Raw genomic sequence first — 16267 nt, 5'->3', positions numbered from 1 at the left:
TGTTTGCTCTTTAAACTGTGTTTGCTTCTACCCCAAGTTGGCTTTGCATCTATTAAATAAGTTCTTTAGCTGCCTTATTAGGAGTGCTCTGAGGGCAACACCTTTTCTGCTTTTCATCTTGTATTTAGTTTACTGTATTAAGAAATTTGATTTCAGATTGAATGAATGTAAATAGAAATTAAATGAAAATTTGAATGAACATAAAGTAGAAGTGATTTTTTTATTACCTGAGAGGAAAAATTAGTATACATATTTAGTATACATAACAGATGTACAATTTTTTTCATTAACATGTTAGATATGTTCATGTTCTCATATTTAATAAACTACTTTTGTATGAAACAATCAGTTATAAAATTTTCTCGTGAGAAATTAGAACTATTTAAATATATAACAAATTTTAGTGTTGACTTTATGTAGTAAATGTTAAACATCTTTGTTATTTTGAGTATACTTGAATTGTTTGCTTTTAAAAATACTCATGCAACAAGCTATGTGGAATCTAGCTCCACATAAAAATCATGGGAAGCCGGGCGGTGGTGGCGCACGCCTTTAATCCCAGCACTTGGGAGGCAGAGCCAGGTGGATCTCTGTGAGTTCGAGGCCAGCCTGGGCTACCAAGTGAGCTCCAGGAAAGGCGCAAAGCTACACAGAGAAACCCTGTCTCAAAAAAAACAAAAAAACAACAACAACAAAAAATCATGGGAATACTTTTTGTATATTAATGATCAACAGTTTGCTTAACTACACCTTATAGCTACCTTTGATAATGTAATATTCATGCACAAAATAATGTAGTGCTTAAATTTAGCAAATGTCATATCAAGTGTATGATAGCCACTTTGGGTGGTAACTTACCATTTCTGAGGCCGTTATATCACACTACAGTATACAGAAGTTCTCCAGCTGAAGCTATATTTAAAAAAGTTACTATACATAGGCTTGTGGGCTTGCACAGGCTACTGCATGCATCTGAAGGTCAGAGGACAATATGTAAGTCAGTTCTCTCCTTCCACCATGTGGGTCTCAGAGATTGAAATCAGTTCATTGGGTTTGGTGGCAAGCAACCTTGCCAGCCCAGAAGTTACCAGTTTTTAAAATATGGTAGTATCTCTCTCTTTGGTCCTGGGATAGATGAGACCTCTAATGCTGGGGTGGAGAGGTGGCGCCACAGTTAGAAAGCACTTGTGTGCCTTCCATAGGTCAGGGGTTGGTTTTTAGTACCCACGTGGTAGGTGTTGATCATGACCATCACAGATCTGAAAAGCTAAAAAACTCTTGCTTTTATGTGTGATGGCACATACCTTTGGTCCCAGCATTTTGGGAGGCAGAGGCAAGCAGATCTGAGTTTGAGGCCAACCTGGTCTACAGAGGGAGTTCCAGGACAGCCAGAGCTACACAAAGAACCCCTCCAAAAAACAAACAAACAAACAAACAAACAAAAAAACTCTAGCACAAAGCTATAGTCTCAATCCATGGTGGCATCTCTTTATCTCTTTTTTGTACATTTATTTTTTATGTGTATGGGTATTTTGCTTGTGTGTGTCTGCATCATGTGTACAGTGTCCAGATAGGCCAGAAGAGGGTATCAGATCCCCTAGAGCTGGAGTTACAGATGGTTGTTGGCTGCCATGTGAGTGCTGGGAGTCAAACTCAGGTCCTCTGGAAGAGCAGTTAGTGTTCTTAACAGCTAAGCCATTGCTCTAGCCCTTAGCATTTCTTAATGCTGGTATAGTAATTGTTTGGAGGGTATGATCTGAATTCACAGAATTAATTCCCTTCCTTTGAGGTGAAAGCGAAGTTAGAAGCAAGAGAAATGTTTCAGTTCATTACTGATGAGTGTCATAACCTTATTACATTTTCTGGGTTTTGTTTTGAGACAAGATTTCTTTATATAGTCCTGTGTCATTGGGAACTTAATATGCAGAGTAGGCTAGCCTTGAACTCAGAGATCTGCCTGCCTCTGCCTCCTGCTATTAAAGGTGTGTGTTTTCAATTGAAAAGAAAGTTTATTGTGTATGTACATGCATCACTACATGTGTGTGGAGGTCAGAGGACAACATGCAGGCGATGTCTCACAAAGGAGTTGTCACCACAAAGCCAGGAAGATGCTTGAATGCCAAGTAAACTTGTTCAAGTACTTGGCAGTGATTCTCAATAGGTAAGCTTCTATATCCTGTGACTGAATACTCAGTTTAAAAAAATAGGACGTGGCATTACACGGTGGGGGGATTGCATTTTCCCGTGCCTTTGTCAATACAGGCAGTAGCTGTGCCGGCATGCTCTCATCGGGAGCACTTGGTCACTCTCCCTGTAATCCATGTGCTGGTTACCCTGTCTTTAGGATTTACTTTTACTCTTTCTAACTATGGCGGGTGTGCGTGCAAGACTGCAGGGCTAAAGGTGCCGGAGCACTGGAGCTGCAGGCAGTTGTGAGGCTCCCGGTGGGGGCCTGGGAGCTGAACTCCGGTCCTCTGGAGGAGGAGTACACATGCTTAACTGTAGCAAGAATCTTATTAATAAAATCAAACCTGAGCCAGATATTGGGGTGAAGCTGGAAGATCAGAGAGACAGAACAAGCCACAGCTACCTCACCTCGCCAGTTCCTCAGCTGATCCTGTTTCCTCAGACTAGAAGCCTCTTGTGTCCTCATATCCGAATGGCCCTCAGCTGAACTGTGCTGCTCAAAACCTAAAAGCTTAACCAGCCAAATGCTTAACCAGTCAAATGCTTCCTAGTTTCTGGTCCTCACACCTTACATATCTTTCTGCTTTCTGCCTCACTCCTTGGGATTAAAGTGAGTCACCATGCTTGGCTGTATCCTTGAACACATGGATTTCTGCCTCTGGAATGCTAGGATTAAAGGCGTGTGCTACCACTGCCTATCCTCTATGTAAATATTGTGGCTGTTTTGTTCTCTGACCCCAAATAAGTTTATTAGGGTGCACAATATTTCAGGGAACACAATACCACCTGACTTAACTGCTGAGAACCACCCCATTTTAGCCTGTCTTTTGTTTGTGTTTGTTTTTTGAGACATGGTTTCTCTGTGTAGCCCTGGCTGTCATGGAACTCTGTAGACCAGGCTGGCCCTGAACTCACTAAAGGTTTGTGCTACTACCACCTGGCAGTAAATTTGTATTTTAAGAAATAATTTCGGGCTGGAGAGATGGCTCAAGAGGTTAAGAGCACTGCTTGCTCTTCCAAAGGTCCTGAGTTCAATTCCCAGCAAGGACATGGAGGCTCACAACCATCCGTAATGAGATCTGGCGCCCTCTTCTGGCCAGGCAAATACTGTATACACAATAAATAAATCTTTAAAAAAAAAAAAAAAAAGCCGGGCAGTGGTGGCGCACGCCTTTAATCCCAGCACTTGGGAGGCAGAGACAGGCGAATCTCTGTGAGTTCAAGGCCAGCCTGGTCTACAAAGCGAGTTCCAGCAAAGGCACAAAGCTACATAAAGAAACCCTGTCTCAAAAAACCAAAACAAAAAAAAATAATTTATACTGCTATACTATCCATAAGTGAAAATCATTGGTACTTTACAATCAATCTATAATACTTTAGCATATATTAACATGTCTTTATTAGGTTGTGCAGTACACAGTTTCCAGAGTGTCACTTAAGCATTGAAGAAATGGTGGCTTCATATACACTAGAGGAAGAAACTGGTAGTTTCCGCCGACATAGAAATTCAAGCTGTTGCTCATTCCAAATCCCACCATTTGGAAGGTTGAGGCCAGAGGATTGTGCAAGTTCAAGCCTGTCTGAGTTCTGGGCATGGTGAACTACAGAGTGAGACCCTGTTGAGGAGGGAAGGAGAGAAGGGTATCCAGTGCCTCTAGGATAGCTACACTTCTAGAAAACTCACAGATTTAAGACCCCTACTACTTCAAATACTGTGTGTTCAGATGTAACATGAATTTGTATTAGGATCTTGGATAAGTTTCCCATCCATGCTAATTTCCAGTGCTGCAGCTTTGCTTACAGCATCCTGACTTCATGGCCTAGTGCGCCTCCCACAGGCTTACCATGACAGTGAGAACCACTGTACCAGGCCATGCTTACACCTGTCTTAATAATGCAGGTTTGTGTTCTTCCTCTTCTCAACTGCTTCCCACTCTCATTTCCTTGTTACTGAAGACAAGTGGGTCTACCCCTTAACTCAGCAGTAGCAGCCCTTTAGACCTATTAGATTCCAGATTCTTCAGAGGAAACATGAGCAAAGAGAAAGTGCCTCATTCCCTCTTCTACCATGCAGAAATCAACTGGAGACAACTAGCCCTGCTACCCAATCTTTACAGCTTCCCTTGAGTGCAGGCTCCTGTTTTCCCCCTTCTCCTCAATGTAGAATTCAGCCAGGACAGAGTGCACACTGAGCAGCTCTAGCACACCCCTTGAGTGCAAGCTTTTATATCCCAGCTAATGGTGATTGTAAAACTTCCAAGCTACATCTCCAGCCCCTGTGCAAATCATTTGAATAGTTATTTCAAGCTATTACATGGTACTACACAAGACCGTGAACAGTGCAGGTGATGGCAAGAAACACATATGAGGTCCACAAGGTGAATGATCTAAATCATTTATTCTCACTACTAGTCATAGCACATAATACAGTATTAAAATATATCATCCTCAATAAATCTTCACTTAGAAAATGTGATTGTTATAGGTAAAATATAGCATTTAGAACTTTCATTTAAAAATACAATTTTATGAAAAATGTAAGCATTTTTAGAATGGGAATTATAAAAATCTGATGAAGAAAATTGTTTCAGATACTATGTATCTTAAAATTTTATGCAAAGTCTTTATTCTGAAAACCACGTCAGGAAACAGTACCTGCACCCCTAGTTTCTAATTGCTGTTTCGGTATTATTGACAAGAAAACCCATTTCCAATTTAACACTGCAATTATCTGTCAAATAAGTGGAATAAATGTTGCATACTTACTAAGTTTAATATATACTTTAAAAATGCAGGGCTCTTGAACTTAATCTTTGAGAAATTGAACTACAAACATGTCTCGTGATACCCTAAAACCATCTGGAAACATTTTTTTCTACTCCTGGAAATCAATTATGATGCCTTTATCAATTGTTACCATATTCAGGTAAAATTAGTGTTTTGTTGCCTTAATAGTTTGTACAACTTAGTACATCTGCAGGTGCGATGAAGTGGCTCCATCTTTCCATTTGTTTACACGATCTGAAATCACAGTTCTGCACAGTGGACATGTTTTCTCTCTATTAAACCATAAGGTAATGCACTCTTCACAGAATATATGCTGTAAGGGAATGAAGAACCAGATCTTATATGTAACACTCTAGAGGATCCCATTCTTTAAAGTTGTAAAGGATTTTATTAGAGAGCATCAGTCCCAGCAGTTTACAAATGAGAAAATGACTTTTAATGATAGAGCCACTCATTACAAGTTCTGACTCTGCGACTTAAAGGCAGCGGGGTATGCTGCCTTTTAAGTATGATCACTTACCTGCTTAATGGTAACTTAGTAGTAGTCACTATGAAATATGGCGAGGAGCCCTACATATTTAGTAACAAATGCTGCCACTGATGCAAGACTAGTATCCAGTTAGAAATAGAACCTGTTTGTCAATTGCTCTGGTATCTAAGCTGCTAACCAAATTACTCCCCCTCCCTCCCTTTTATATGCTCCTCTGCACAAAAATCAAAACATTTGGGGAAATATTTAGACAATCTATCACATCCTTCCATCCTGAATAAATTAACAGTATATGCCTGGAATGTAACCTTCCACTAAATATTACTTTCATTGCCATATAACAAACATAAACATAATTTTCACAAGTCACAGAAACAGGCTATATGTAGTTTGCTTAGAAATCTTACCTGACAAAGGAGTAGAACTGGCTTCTGAAATTCAGCTTGACATATTGAACAAATACCATCCACATCTGAACACTGTCTCTTGCTGGCAGGCACTCCATAACTCTATGAAAACAAATTCCATTAGAAGTAGTTCCTGTGGAGAGTTTGGTTTTGAAATACGTAACTGGCCGGGGTATACTTCAGTGGTAACACATGTGCAAGACACAGGGTTCGATCCCCAGTACTATGCCAATAAAAAATAAGTAAAAAGTTTGTGTTCCACACTGGAGATTGATTTAGTAGGCCCAGACATCAGACATACTAAAGAGAATTTATTCTAAAGTCCTAAAAGTAGTTTGAGTTCTTTAAGATCTTGGCTTTTTTACTAAAGTCAGCAGGGTTTAATCATTAGCCATACATGATAATTAAGAACAGTGAAAGCTCTCTGTAGATATGAAGGGGAAAGGTGGTGAACAACACTGGTGCTGTCATGGATAAAGCAAGATGAGTCTTAGTTATGGTGGGCTAACAAAATCAAACCAAAACTCAAGGATAAAATTTAAAAAGTTTCAAACTGATAATACAGATTTCAGAATCAGGTCTAGATACTGTTTAGACGGTCTCGATGTCAATTTCCCTTCAATAAAGCCCTAGTTAGAAGAATACCCTGCAGATAGTTATGCTGGGAAGTTTTTAGAGTATCATTTTTGTAGGGTGGAGAGGTGGAGGCAGAGGCAGATGGATCTCTGAGTTTGAGGCTAGCCTGGTCTATACAGCCAGTTCCAGGCACCAACCATTTTTGTGGTTTGGGGAATCCCTTTAAATGAAGACTGACCCTGACATGTATGCACATGTGTACTCAGGATCTCTCAGGGAGACTCAGGAATAAATTGTATCAGTAACTGATTCCCTCTCTCTGTCTCACATTGAAGAAAACAATGAAGGTGTTTAATAGTTTGTCTTCTCTGATAGGTACTGAACCTAGGGCCTCACACATGTGCTAGGCAAGCAGGCTATGAGTTACGCCCACAGCTCACAGGGCATTTTCTTGAGGTTATTTTTAGCACTAATCTTACTAGATTCAACTAAGTGAAATGACTGATGCTTACAACCATCAACTGAATTAACTTAAAAGCTAAACTCTGAATTTCATTTTATTTTTTACTTTCTTTTTGTTGTGTGTCAGCAGGGTTTCATTATGTAGCCCTGGCTGTCCTTAAACTCACTATGTAGATCATGCTAGCCTTGAATTCACAGAGATTAGTCTTCCTCTGCCTCTTGAATGCTGGGATTAAAGGCATGCACCACCACCACCACCACCACCACCACCACCACCACCACCACCACCACCACCACCACCACCACCACCACCACCCCCAGCTAGCATTTGCTTAAAGAAAAGGTACCTTGGCCAGTTAGTCTGAACTACTCTGTAGATAATTTTTTCCTTTTACTTGTTTTGTTTCAGATTTTATTATTTATTTTTTAAATTTTTTTGTTTTGTTTTTCGAGACAGGGTTTCTCTGTATAGTTTTGGTGGCTGTCCTGGATCCTCGCTATGTAGACCAGGCTGGCCTCGAACTCACAGAGATCTGCCTGGCTCTGCTGGGATCAAAGGCGTGCGCCACTGCCACCCGGCTCAGACTTTATTGTTAAATTACTCAGGCTGGCCCTTAACTTAATCCTGGGATCAGAGGCTCTTCCCTGCCCATCCATTTTCCTCCCCCTAAAAAATATGAGCTGGAGACACAGCTGTTGGTAGAGTGCTTGCCTAGAAAACTTCATTTTCTAAGGCAGAATTGAGTAAGAGGAAATTTCCCTTAGTAAGAAAACTACAGGGACATGATTTTTATTGAGTCATCCTCAAAATAAAACTATACTCAAGTGTTTTCATGAAAGTGGAACAGGGAAAGTGTTAATGAAAATATACAAAGCAAACATCTGTGGATTAAAAAAGGAAAAGGAACAGAAGTCCATAACACAGCTTTTAAAGTATAATTATAAATCCTAAAAAATGTCCAGGGGCTGAATTATTTGCTGTGTGCTTCTAGTACAGGCTATGCTAAGTGTCTACCACTGAGCCTCAGGTCCAGAATAACAAAGACATTGAAAGGGCAAACAGGCATTCAGATACATAAGCACTGTAGTTAACTGGTGGGCAGTGAAATTTAAGAAACTGCTCATGGAATTAAAATTGCTAAATCGTTACAGCCCCAAGTGCCAAAATATTAGAAAACAATCTCAAAGTAGAAGAGAAACATCCCCTGAACTTCTTTGGTAAAACTGGTAAAAAGTACTTACTGGTCGTGTAAAAAATACTCTCAAAACCTGTCTGAAAGTTCTCAGATGTCCAAATAAGTCCAAAAGCTGAAAGGGGAAGAAACAGTTTATTAACTCCAAACCTATGTGTGCTAAATCTAAAGACCAAAGCTCCCACCTAACCTAATATCCACTGTATGCTACAGCTAGTCCTCCAACTATAAGTCATTTCAAGTTTAATAAATGAGTGCATAGAGCTGAGCCACTTCTTAACCTGGAGCTACAATGTAAGACAAATAAGCATATGTCGAAGACACTGCAGGAGGCTAGCAGTTACAGCTAGCTCTTCCAGTCCATCCTCAGCACCCACTTGGCACCCAGAGAGAAAGAGGCTCTCAACCATCTGTAACTCCACCCTTTTTAGGCCTCTAAGGGCACTGCATTTATGTGATGCACAAACATAAATACAGGGAAAGCACTCATATACAAAATAATAAAGGGGGGGGGATCAACTTCATTTGATTCAAATACCCTTGGCATTTAGATGTGAAAATTTCACTAGAACGTGATGGCACACACCTTTAATCCCAGCACTTCTGGGAGGCAGAAGCAGGAACATCTTTGAGTTTGAGGCCAGCCTGGTCTACATAGTGAGTTCTTGGACAGCCAGGGATACACAAAGAAACCCTGTCTCAGAAAATCAAAAAGTTTCATTGGTCTACATGAGTTCCAGGACAGCCAGAGGTACATAGTGAGATCCCGTCTCAACCTCCCCAATGCACACACACAATTAAAGTTTCATAGAACTACACAGAGAAACCCTGTCTTGCAAAACAAAACAAAAAGATTGATAAAGTACTAAGTTGAGACTTGGCATATGGGGAAGAGAGCAAGCTACTCCACGGGTTTGAGAACTATGTGTATCACAAATGGTACTGTTAGGGATTTGTGTGTTTTCTACTCATCTCCTTAGATACCACATATATATATATAAGTCTACTCTGTGACTCAACAAAACAGAGACAGAACTTGGCATGGTGGCAGGTACTTTTAATCTTGGCTGCTCAGGAGGCCAAGGCACCCTGAGCAGCATAACAAGAACCTTTGCAGTTAGTTCCCTAGACCACTAGGGTCTTTCTCCTACCCTTTCTGGATCTCTCTCTATTGAGGCAAGGTCTTGGTAGGTTGCCAACACTGGCAAACTCATGATTCTCCTGCCTCAGCCTCCTTTGTAGCTGGGATTACAGGTGTGTGCCAGCTCTACATTTCTGAATAGATAAAGAGTCTGCCATTATTTTCAACTAGTGATATGAACATAAACTTTAAGGAACTTAGTAGTAATATAAAAATCAGTAATCAGAAGAGTTACACTGCCAGGGCTATAATATTACTTACTTTTAGTATGAGGTAGAGTAAAGCCAGCAATATCCCAAGACTCCATCTAGATACATTACCAAATTCCCCATAGCTTATAAGGTACCGAAACCAAACTGGTATGGGGACAAAAATTCGGTAACACTGACATAATTCTTCTAAAAGCATGTACCAGTAACCCTAAAAAAGTAAGAAAAAAGAAATAAATGCAGCTACCCAAGGTATTAAACATACAGCAGAAATTTAATATGGGAAAGAGAACATCATGAGTATAATACACTAATCACATAAAATTATATTTCAGAGTTATGATTAACACTGACAAACTCAAATTGACTATCACATACCATTGTTACCCACTGAGTGAATGCTTATGTAGTCATTTTATCAGTTGGCAATGACTTGGGCCAAAACAGAATTATAAATTTGTTTTATAATGTGAAGAGTTTTCAATTATCCCAGAAATAAATGTAATCCTGATTCTAGCCAATTAAATTAGTATTTTCAGTTCAAGTACTTGAGCAAATGGTTGCCAGGCAGAAGTAATGAAAGTACTTAAAATTAGGTTATTTATGTGTTGGAGAGATGGCTCTGCAGTTAAGAGCACTTCTTGCTCTTCCAGAGGACCTGAGTTGGGTTTCCAACACCCACATTAGGCAGCTCAAATATATTTGATGCCCTCTTCTGGCTTCTAAACTAAGAGACATTTAACTGGCATTAGTAGGTTTTGCTAACATCATTCCAATAAGCATTAGTTACTTACCTTTGATTTAAAAGGCATGATGAAAGAAGGCACCAATAAAATTAGGCATTTTAAACCCATGAAGAAGAACTTCAGAATGAAGTCTGTAATTCCAACAATCCAAAGAACTTCCCAGAAGCTCAACTGGTCCAGTGTAGGATTTAAGAAAATTAAGCTGCCAAGAGAAAAGCAATATACAAATGTAAAGCAGTGGCAAAGGTTTAAGTTTGCTGCAGTATTTTACAAATTTCATGAAATAGTTAAGTGCTCTACCACCAAATGATAGCCCTCATCTGTTCGTTCTGGCATCTAACAAAACACTCCTACAGTAGCTCTAAGTCAGGGATGTAGGTAGCCTCCTTTCATGCCTGGGGCTAGGCCCTTTTCTCCATCTAAACTTTCCCCGGTTGGTTTTGTGTCTGTGAGCTCCTTTTGTTTTGTGTGTTCTTACAGACAGGGTTATCACTATGTTACCAGGCCTCATTGGGGTTATAGGCTATGCCCAGCCAGTCTTAGGATTTTGTTTGTTTGTTTGTTTTTGAAGACAGGGTTTCTCTGTGTAGTTCTGGTGCCTGTCCAGGATCTCACTCTGTACACCAGGCTGGCCTCGAACTCACCGAGATCTGCCTGGCTCTGCCTCTGAGGGCTGGGGTTAAAGGCATGTCATACCACTGCCCGACATCATGATTTTTTATGTACTAAACATATTTTGGAAACACCAAATTTAAAAGTATGTGTTTGTGTGTGTTGTGGGGATGGGATGTGTGTGCAGGTGCTTGTGGAGTCAAGAGATGGTGTGAGATGGCTCAGAGCCCCTGAGCTGGAGTTTCCTATGGAAATGCTCTTAACCATGCAGCTGTATTTCCAGCCCCAGAGGTCATTGTTTCACACTCTCCCTGCCTCATTACAGCCCAGATTTGTCCATATCAATTACACGGAACCCAGGCCTTCTAATTATCTGATTAAAGCTGGAAGTTCAGAATATCTGACATGAAAATGCATCTCAACATGTGTTTTGATGACTCATTTTTAGGAACAAAAGGTTGATAACAACACCTGATGGTACTAAATAAACACTGATTAAAACTGTGAATGGCACACACCTGCATGTCAGCATTCAGGAGGCTGAGGCAGGAGGACTGCAAGTTGGAGGGCACCCTGAACTACGCAGTGAGGTCTTGTCTCACAAACAGCAAACAAAATCCACCTATCAAAAAGTATTTACTGGGCACATGCTATGTGCCCAGGTACTGGGGAAACAAGTCTGTAAGTTACACCTGTCAGTCATGAACGGAGACAAGTAAAAACTGAACTCTAATAAGCAGCATGTGCAAGTAAGATACAGTCAAGTGCCATGGAATAAATGATAGGCAGCAAGTATACTAGGATCTCTAGTTACCTGTAATAAAGTGATTGAGAATGAAAGGAGTAATATAAAAGAACAGAAGAACCTGCCAGGAACACCAATAACCAAGCACACTGAATCTTTGATGACCGTTCCTGAAAAAGAGACAAGTTTGTAATTTATTTAAGTGTTGTGTTAGGTCAGAATTACTAGTACTATTAAATATCTTTTCACTTGATCAATTTATTACCTTAGAATGTTTTTTAGATTATTCTTAATACAATACCAACTACCTGCTAAATTGTTCATTATCACAACCACGGTTTTTGTTAATTAGTCCTTAAAACTTAAAAATACAAGCTGGGCAGAGGCAGGCAGATCTCCGTGAGTTTGAGGTCAGCCTGTTCTACACAGAGTCCCAGGACAGCCAGGACTGTGTGTAGAGACCCTGTTTCAAACCACTAACCCCACAAAGCCTCTAAAAACACAAGACCAGGAAGTCAAAGAAGCAAATCTCCACACTGACATAAAGGACCTGCACGAAGCAATCTTCACCTCCTCCACAAAGCAGAAATTTTAAAAAAATGCACGTAAGTAAATCAGTTCATAAATATGCAATAATTTTGATCTTTGAAATTCAAGTTTTAATTACTAGTTTAATTCAAAGTTTTACAGTTGACAATCCTAATCCAAAAACTGGACATCTTTTTGAGCACTAACATGATGCTCCATGTGGTAAATTCTTCACCTGACTTTCCTGCCAGTCAAAACACCAGTACACTGATACGATATAAAACTGCCTCTGAACTGTGTGGATAAGGCAGACATAAGAAAGACACCTCATTATGTATAGGCAAAATTTATGACATTAAAGAAATTAACCTTAGCCTGGGCTACCAAGTGAGCTCCAGGAAAGGCGCAAAGCTACACAGAGAAACCCTGTCTCGAAAATCCAAAAAAAAAAAAAAAAAAGAAAGAAATTAACCATATATATGTATATGTATATGTATATATATATATTGATTTTTGAGACATGGTCTCTCTGTGTAACCTTGGCTGTCCTGGAACTTGCTCTGTAGACCAGGTGGCCTAAAACTCAGATCCGACTGCCTCTGCCTCCTGAGTACTGGGACTAAAGTCACGTGATACCATGCCCAACCTTGTACTAATATTTTTATCATTTATTTACTTTATTTTCTGAAGACGAGGTCTCACTCTGTAGCACTGGTACTCACTACATATTCCAGATGGACTCTGAATTCAAGGCAATCCTCCTACTCACCTTCCCCAGTGCTGGGATTACATGAACATAACCACCATGCCCAGCATTAACCTGTGCTAGTTTTAAACTATGCACTAAATTTTTGTTACTAGGCTATACTGTAAAGTCCCGGATATGATCCCTTCTTAGAAAGTGCTCATAAGGTAAAATGGTATAGACTCTTGGAATTTTTTCTAATTTATATGATTAAAACTTTTATATTACTAGAAAAATTGGGCTTAATTTTTTTTTTTTAAATTCATGGTATGGCATGCCTTTAATCCCAGCACTCAGAAGGCAGAGGCACGTGGACTCTGAGTTTGAGGTCAGGACAGCCAGAGCTACATAGTGAGACCCTGTCTCACACAGACAGACACCTAAAACACCCAGTGCCCATTTATTTAATGCTCCATTTTACTTATATTCAATCTTATGGTACATTAACTAAAGTTTTTAATGATATTATACTACTTAGTTTGTTCCAATGAACTCATAAAGTACAAAGGCCTTTGCCAAACTAGATCAAATAGTGTCATCTAAGTCTTCTAACCCTCTTGTCTACATTGTCTTTATTAGGACCCAAACAACAAAAGTAACTTATTCCAAGTCATTTAGAAAACAAAATTAAGCATGTAGTGGATATCACAAATTATCCTGTTACTTTCTAGTCTTCTTAAGAGTTCTATTTCTCTCAAAGTTATCTCTAACTCTGTAGAGAGAAGCAATTAATAATTTAGTTGCTTTTTATACTTACTCTTAGAAAAACCTGATTTACAATGCTTTTGTTTGCATACATAAAAGTTGTTAGCAGCCCAATTCCAAGAGAAATTCCTGTTAGAAAATAAGTTCTAGTTAATTGAAAGAAAAGAAAAAAACAAGATTATATATGCTAATAAAATAAATTAAAACATAAATTTAAAAGCTAGCAACCAAAATATAGGTTAAAATTGTCAGTAAAAAGAGAAACTGAATTCAGCAATTTAGTCAGTGTTTTATCATTTCCTACCTGTTATATGCTGCATAACAAGTTTAACACCCAGAATCAAAATATAAGGAAGACTTTTTTGCAACCACTTGAAGAGATAGCGGAATTCTGAGAAGGAGCCACTTCCATGTTCTCCGGACTCTGTGGCAAAGTCCTCAGGTGGCCTTGCTTCGCTGTGGGAGTGACTGCGGAAACGACCATGTGCACATCCATGGGCACAGTTACAGACAGCGGACCTTGGATTTCTAGAGCTCGGGTCTTCGGGATATTCTTTAGGTCCGGAGTTTATCTGGATATGTACGTCTCCAGGATGAAAGGAAGACCCTGCTGTGGATCGTGATGAGTGAACACACTGGGAGGCGGAGGCATCTTCATCACTTGCAGTGCCTGGAGGATTGTGCAGTTGGTTACAGCTGGCTTGCATGGTCCTTGAATATTTGTTCTCTAAGATGTCTCTGCTTCAGGACTCTTTCTCCTTAAAAATAAAATCAAAGAGCAAACGCATTCTAAGTTAACAGTTCATCACAAGCAGCGTATTGTTCATTAGGTGTCCTTTATTCACTAAAGGAGTAGTTAGTTGATAGTCACAGATGGACTTCCAGTCTGCCATCATACCACTTCTTCAATCTCTGCTTCAATACTGCCAAGGCTCTGCTGTCCCTACCCCAGTCCCAACGTCAACTTGGCAAACCAGTGAATTTTTGAACTTATTTAGGGGTTATTTAAAATACAAAGCATATTTAGTGAACTACTTTTGCACTGTAGATGTTTTGTCTTTAATGCCAAAAGACATCAGCCAACAGTCAAAGAATGGGTGCCCAGCAGACACCACTGTGAGTAGCAGTACTCTTACTGAACATGTAGGTATATGTACTCTACGGTAGAGCCCACACTAAGAAGTCTGATAGCTTTGAGTTAAAGCTTGAGTGCTTTAATCCCAGCACTCGGGAGGCAGAGCCACGCAGATCTGTGACTTCGAGGCCAGCCTGGGCTACGGAGCGAGATCCAGGACAGGCACCAGAACTACAAAGAGACCCTGTCTCGAACCCCGCCCCCCCAAAAAAAAAGTTTGCTAAGGATAGTTGAGGTGGCTCAGTGAGTAAAGGTACCTCTAGCTTAGTCAAGTCTGCTGATCTGAGTTAATTCCCGGATCCCAGATGGTAGAAGGAACGGAAGTGACTCCCACAAGTTGTCCTCTCCCCCCTCTCTCTCTCTCTCTCTCTCTCTCTCTCTCTCTCTCTCTCTCTCTCTCTCACACACACACACACACACACACACACACACACACACACACACACACAAAATGTAGCACATTTTAAAAAGATTCACTAATGCTTAGAAGGAAAAAAATCAGTGCCTTATGAAGCATCAAAAGATAAAACATTTCATTTGGGTGACCTACACATTTCCTTTTAATGCTAAAAAAGCCTTCCCAAACCTAATAAGGTTTTCAGTAATTAATAGTGTTACTCCGCAAAAGAATGTTACTCAAATACCTTTGAAATGAGGTCCTTAGGGGGAGTCATCATGTAACTGCTAAGTGATGCTTTAGTCTGAATAAGGAGTTAGCTTCTTGAATAAAAATGCCACCATGGGCGGTGTGCGGCGGGGGGAATGGGTGTCTGAGGGGAAGCTGTGGGCAGCGCAAGATCCCTCCGTGATCCAGTGTTATCTCGGACGAGGGTGCTAGAGTCACACGCCTGCCTGACGAAACGCAGAGCCCACACGGCCGGGCCTCTCCCGTTTCCCCCGCGAGGGTGCAAGCAGCGGCCGGGGCTTGCTCAGGAGCCGTGCAGTTACAGTGTGACGTTTCGGCGAGGCTCCGAAGCCTCGGCGACTCTATCTCCACACTCTCGGAAGAGCGACTTGGGACAGGACAGTTTGTGTCTCTGCTATTAAAACAGCAACAAAAACAGCTACCCTCCTGCCCTCCTTCATACATAAACAAGAGAAGGGAAAAGGGAGAAAGAAAAGTAAACGCCAACTCTTCCGGAATCCGCGAAGACCGAGTTTCCCACCCACGTCCGAACCTCGGCTCTTCTTCCCGGAAACCCTCCGCCTCACCGCCCCTCCCCAGGCCTGACCTCTCATGACCAGGAGCGGGTGGCCTCGGCAGCCACAATGCCAACAGCCCGACACGCCGCCACAAGCCTTTCCGCCAAGCCTTCAGCCTCGGACGCCACCAGCAGCAGCGACACTCCGCCTGGCCCCGCGGCGGCGCGCGCGCTCCCCAGACGTCGTCGTGCGCGCCCCGCCTCCGCCAAGCCACGCCCCCGCCGGCTGGAGGAGGACGCTCTTAGGTCCCGCCCTCTCCAGGCGGAGAAGGGAGCCCTCAGGCCCCGCCCTGCGCGCGCCCGCGGCCCCGCCCTCTCTGGGCGGAGAAGGGAGCCTTTAGGCCCCGCCCTGAGCACCCTGGCCCCGCCCCCACCTGGAGTGGGCGGAGGAAGGGCG

At 41.3% G+C, this 16267-nt stretch overlaps 1 protein-coding gene across 1 annotated transcript; it reads right to left on the bottom strand.

Annotated features, from left to right (window-relative positions):
- Positions 1–4290: 4290 nt before the first annotated feature.
- On the bottom strand, positions 4291–16041 carry Rnft1 (ring finger protein, transmembrane 1). The gene is made up of 9 exons (XM_028878287.1): positions 15901–16041; positions 13838–14291; positions 13586–13662; positions 11625–11725; positions 10247–10400; positions 9505–9663; positions 8152–8217; positions 5872–5973; positions 4291–5287 (listed from the first exon to the last, which is right to left on the bottom strand). The coding sequence occupies exons 2-9, from the start codon at positions 14238–14240 to the stop codon at positions 5153–5155; spliced, it is 1197 nt and encodes a 398-aa protein (XP_028734120.1). The 5' UTR covers positions 14241–14291; positions 15901–16041; the 3' UTR covers positions 4291–5152.
- Between the last annotated feature and the right edge of the window lie 226 nt (positions 16042–16267).

The sequence above is a fragment of the Peromyscus leucopus genome, chromosome 8b (assembly GCF_004664715.2).
Source record: "Peromyscus leucopus breed LL Stock chromosome 8b, UCI_PerLeu_2.1, whole genome shotgun sequence".
NCBI lineage: Eukaryota > Metazoa > Chordata > Mammalia > Rodentia > Cricetidae > Peromyscus > Peromyscus leucopus.
Note: the sequence above shows the minus strand (reverse complement) of the source record. Positions and strands in the feature narration are given on the sequence as shown.

Excerpts from the sequence above, each read along its gene's own strand:
- Rnft1 (XM_028878287.1), bottom strand. The coding sequence starts at position 14,240 with ATGCAAGCCAGCTGTAACCAACTGCACAATCCTCCAGGCACTGCAAGT. Across the intron at positions 13,663-13,837 it reads TGTTATGCAGCATATAACAG|GAATTTCTCTTGGAATTGGG; the intron begins GTAGGAAATGAT and ends ATTTTCTAACAG. Across the intron at positions 5,974-8,151 it reads GAGTATTTTTTACACGACCA|AGTTATGGAGTGCCTGCCAG; the intron begins GTAAGTACTTTT and ends TTGTTTTCATAG.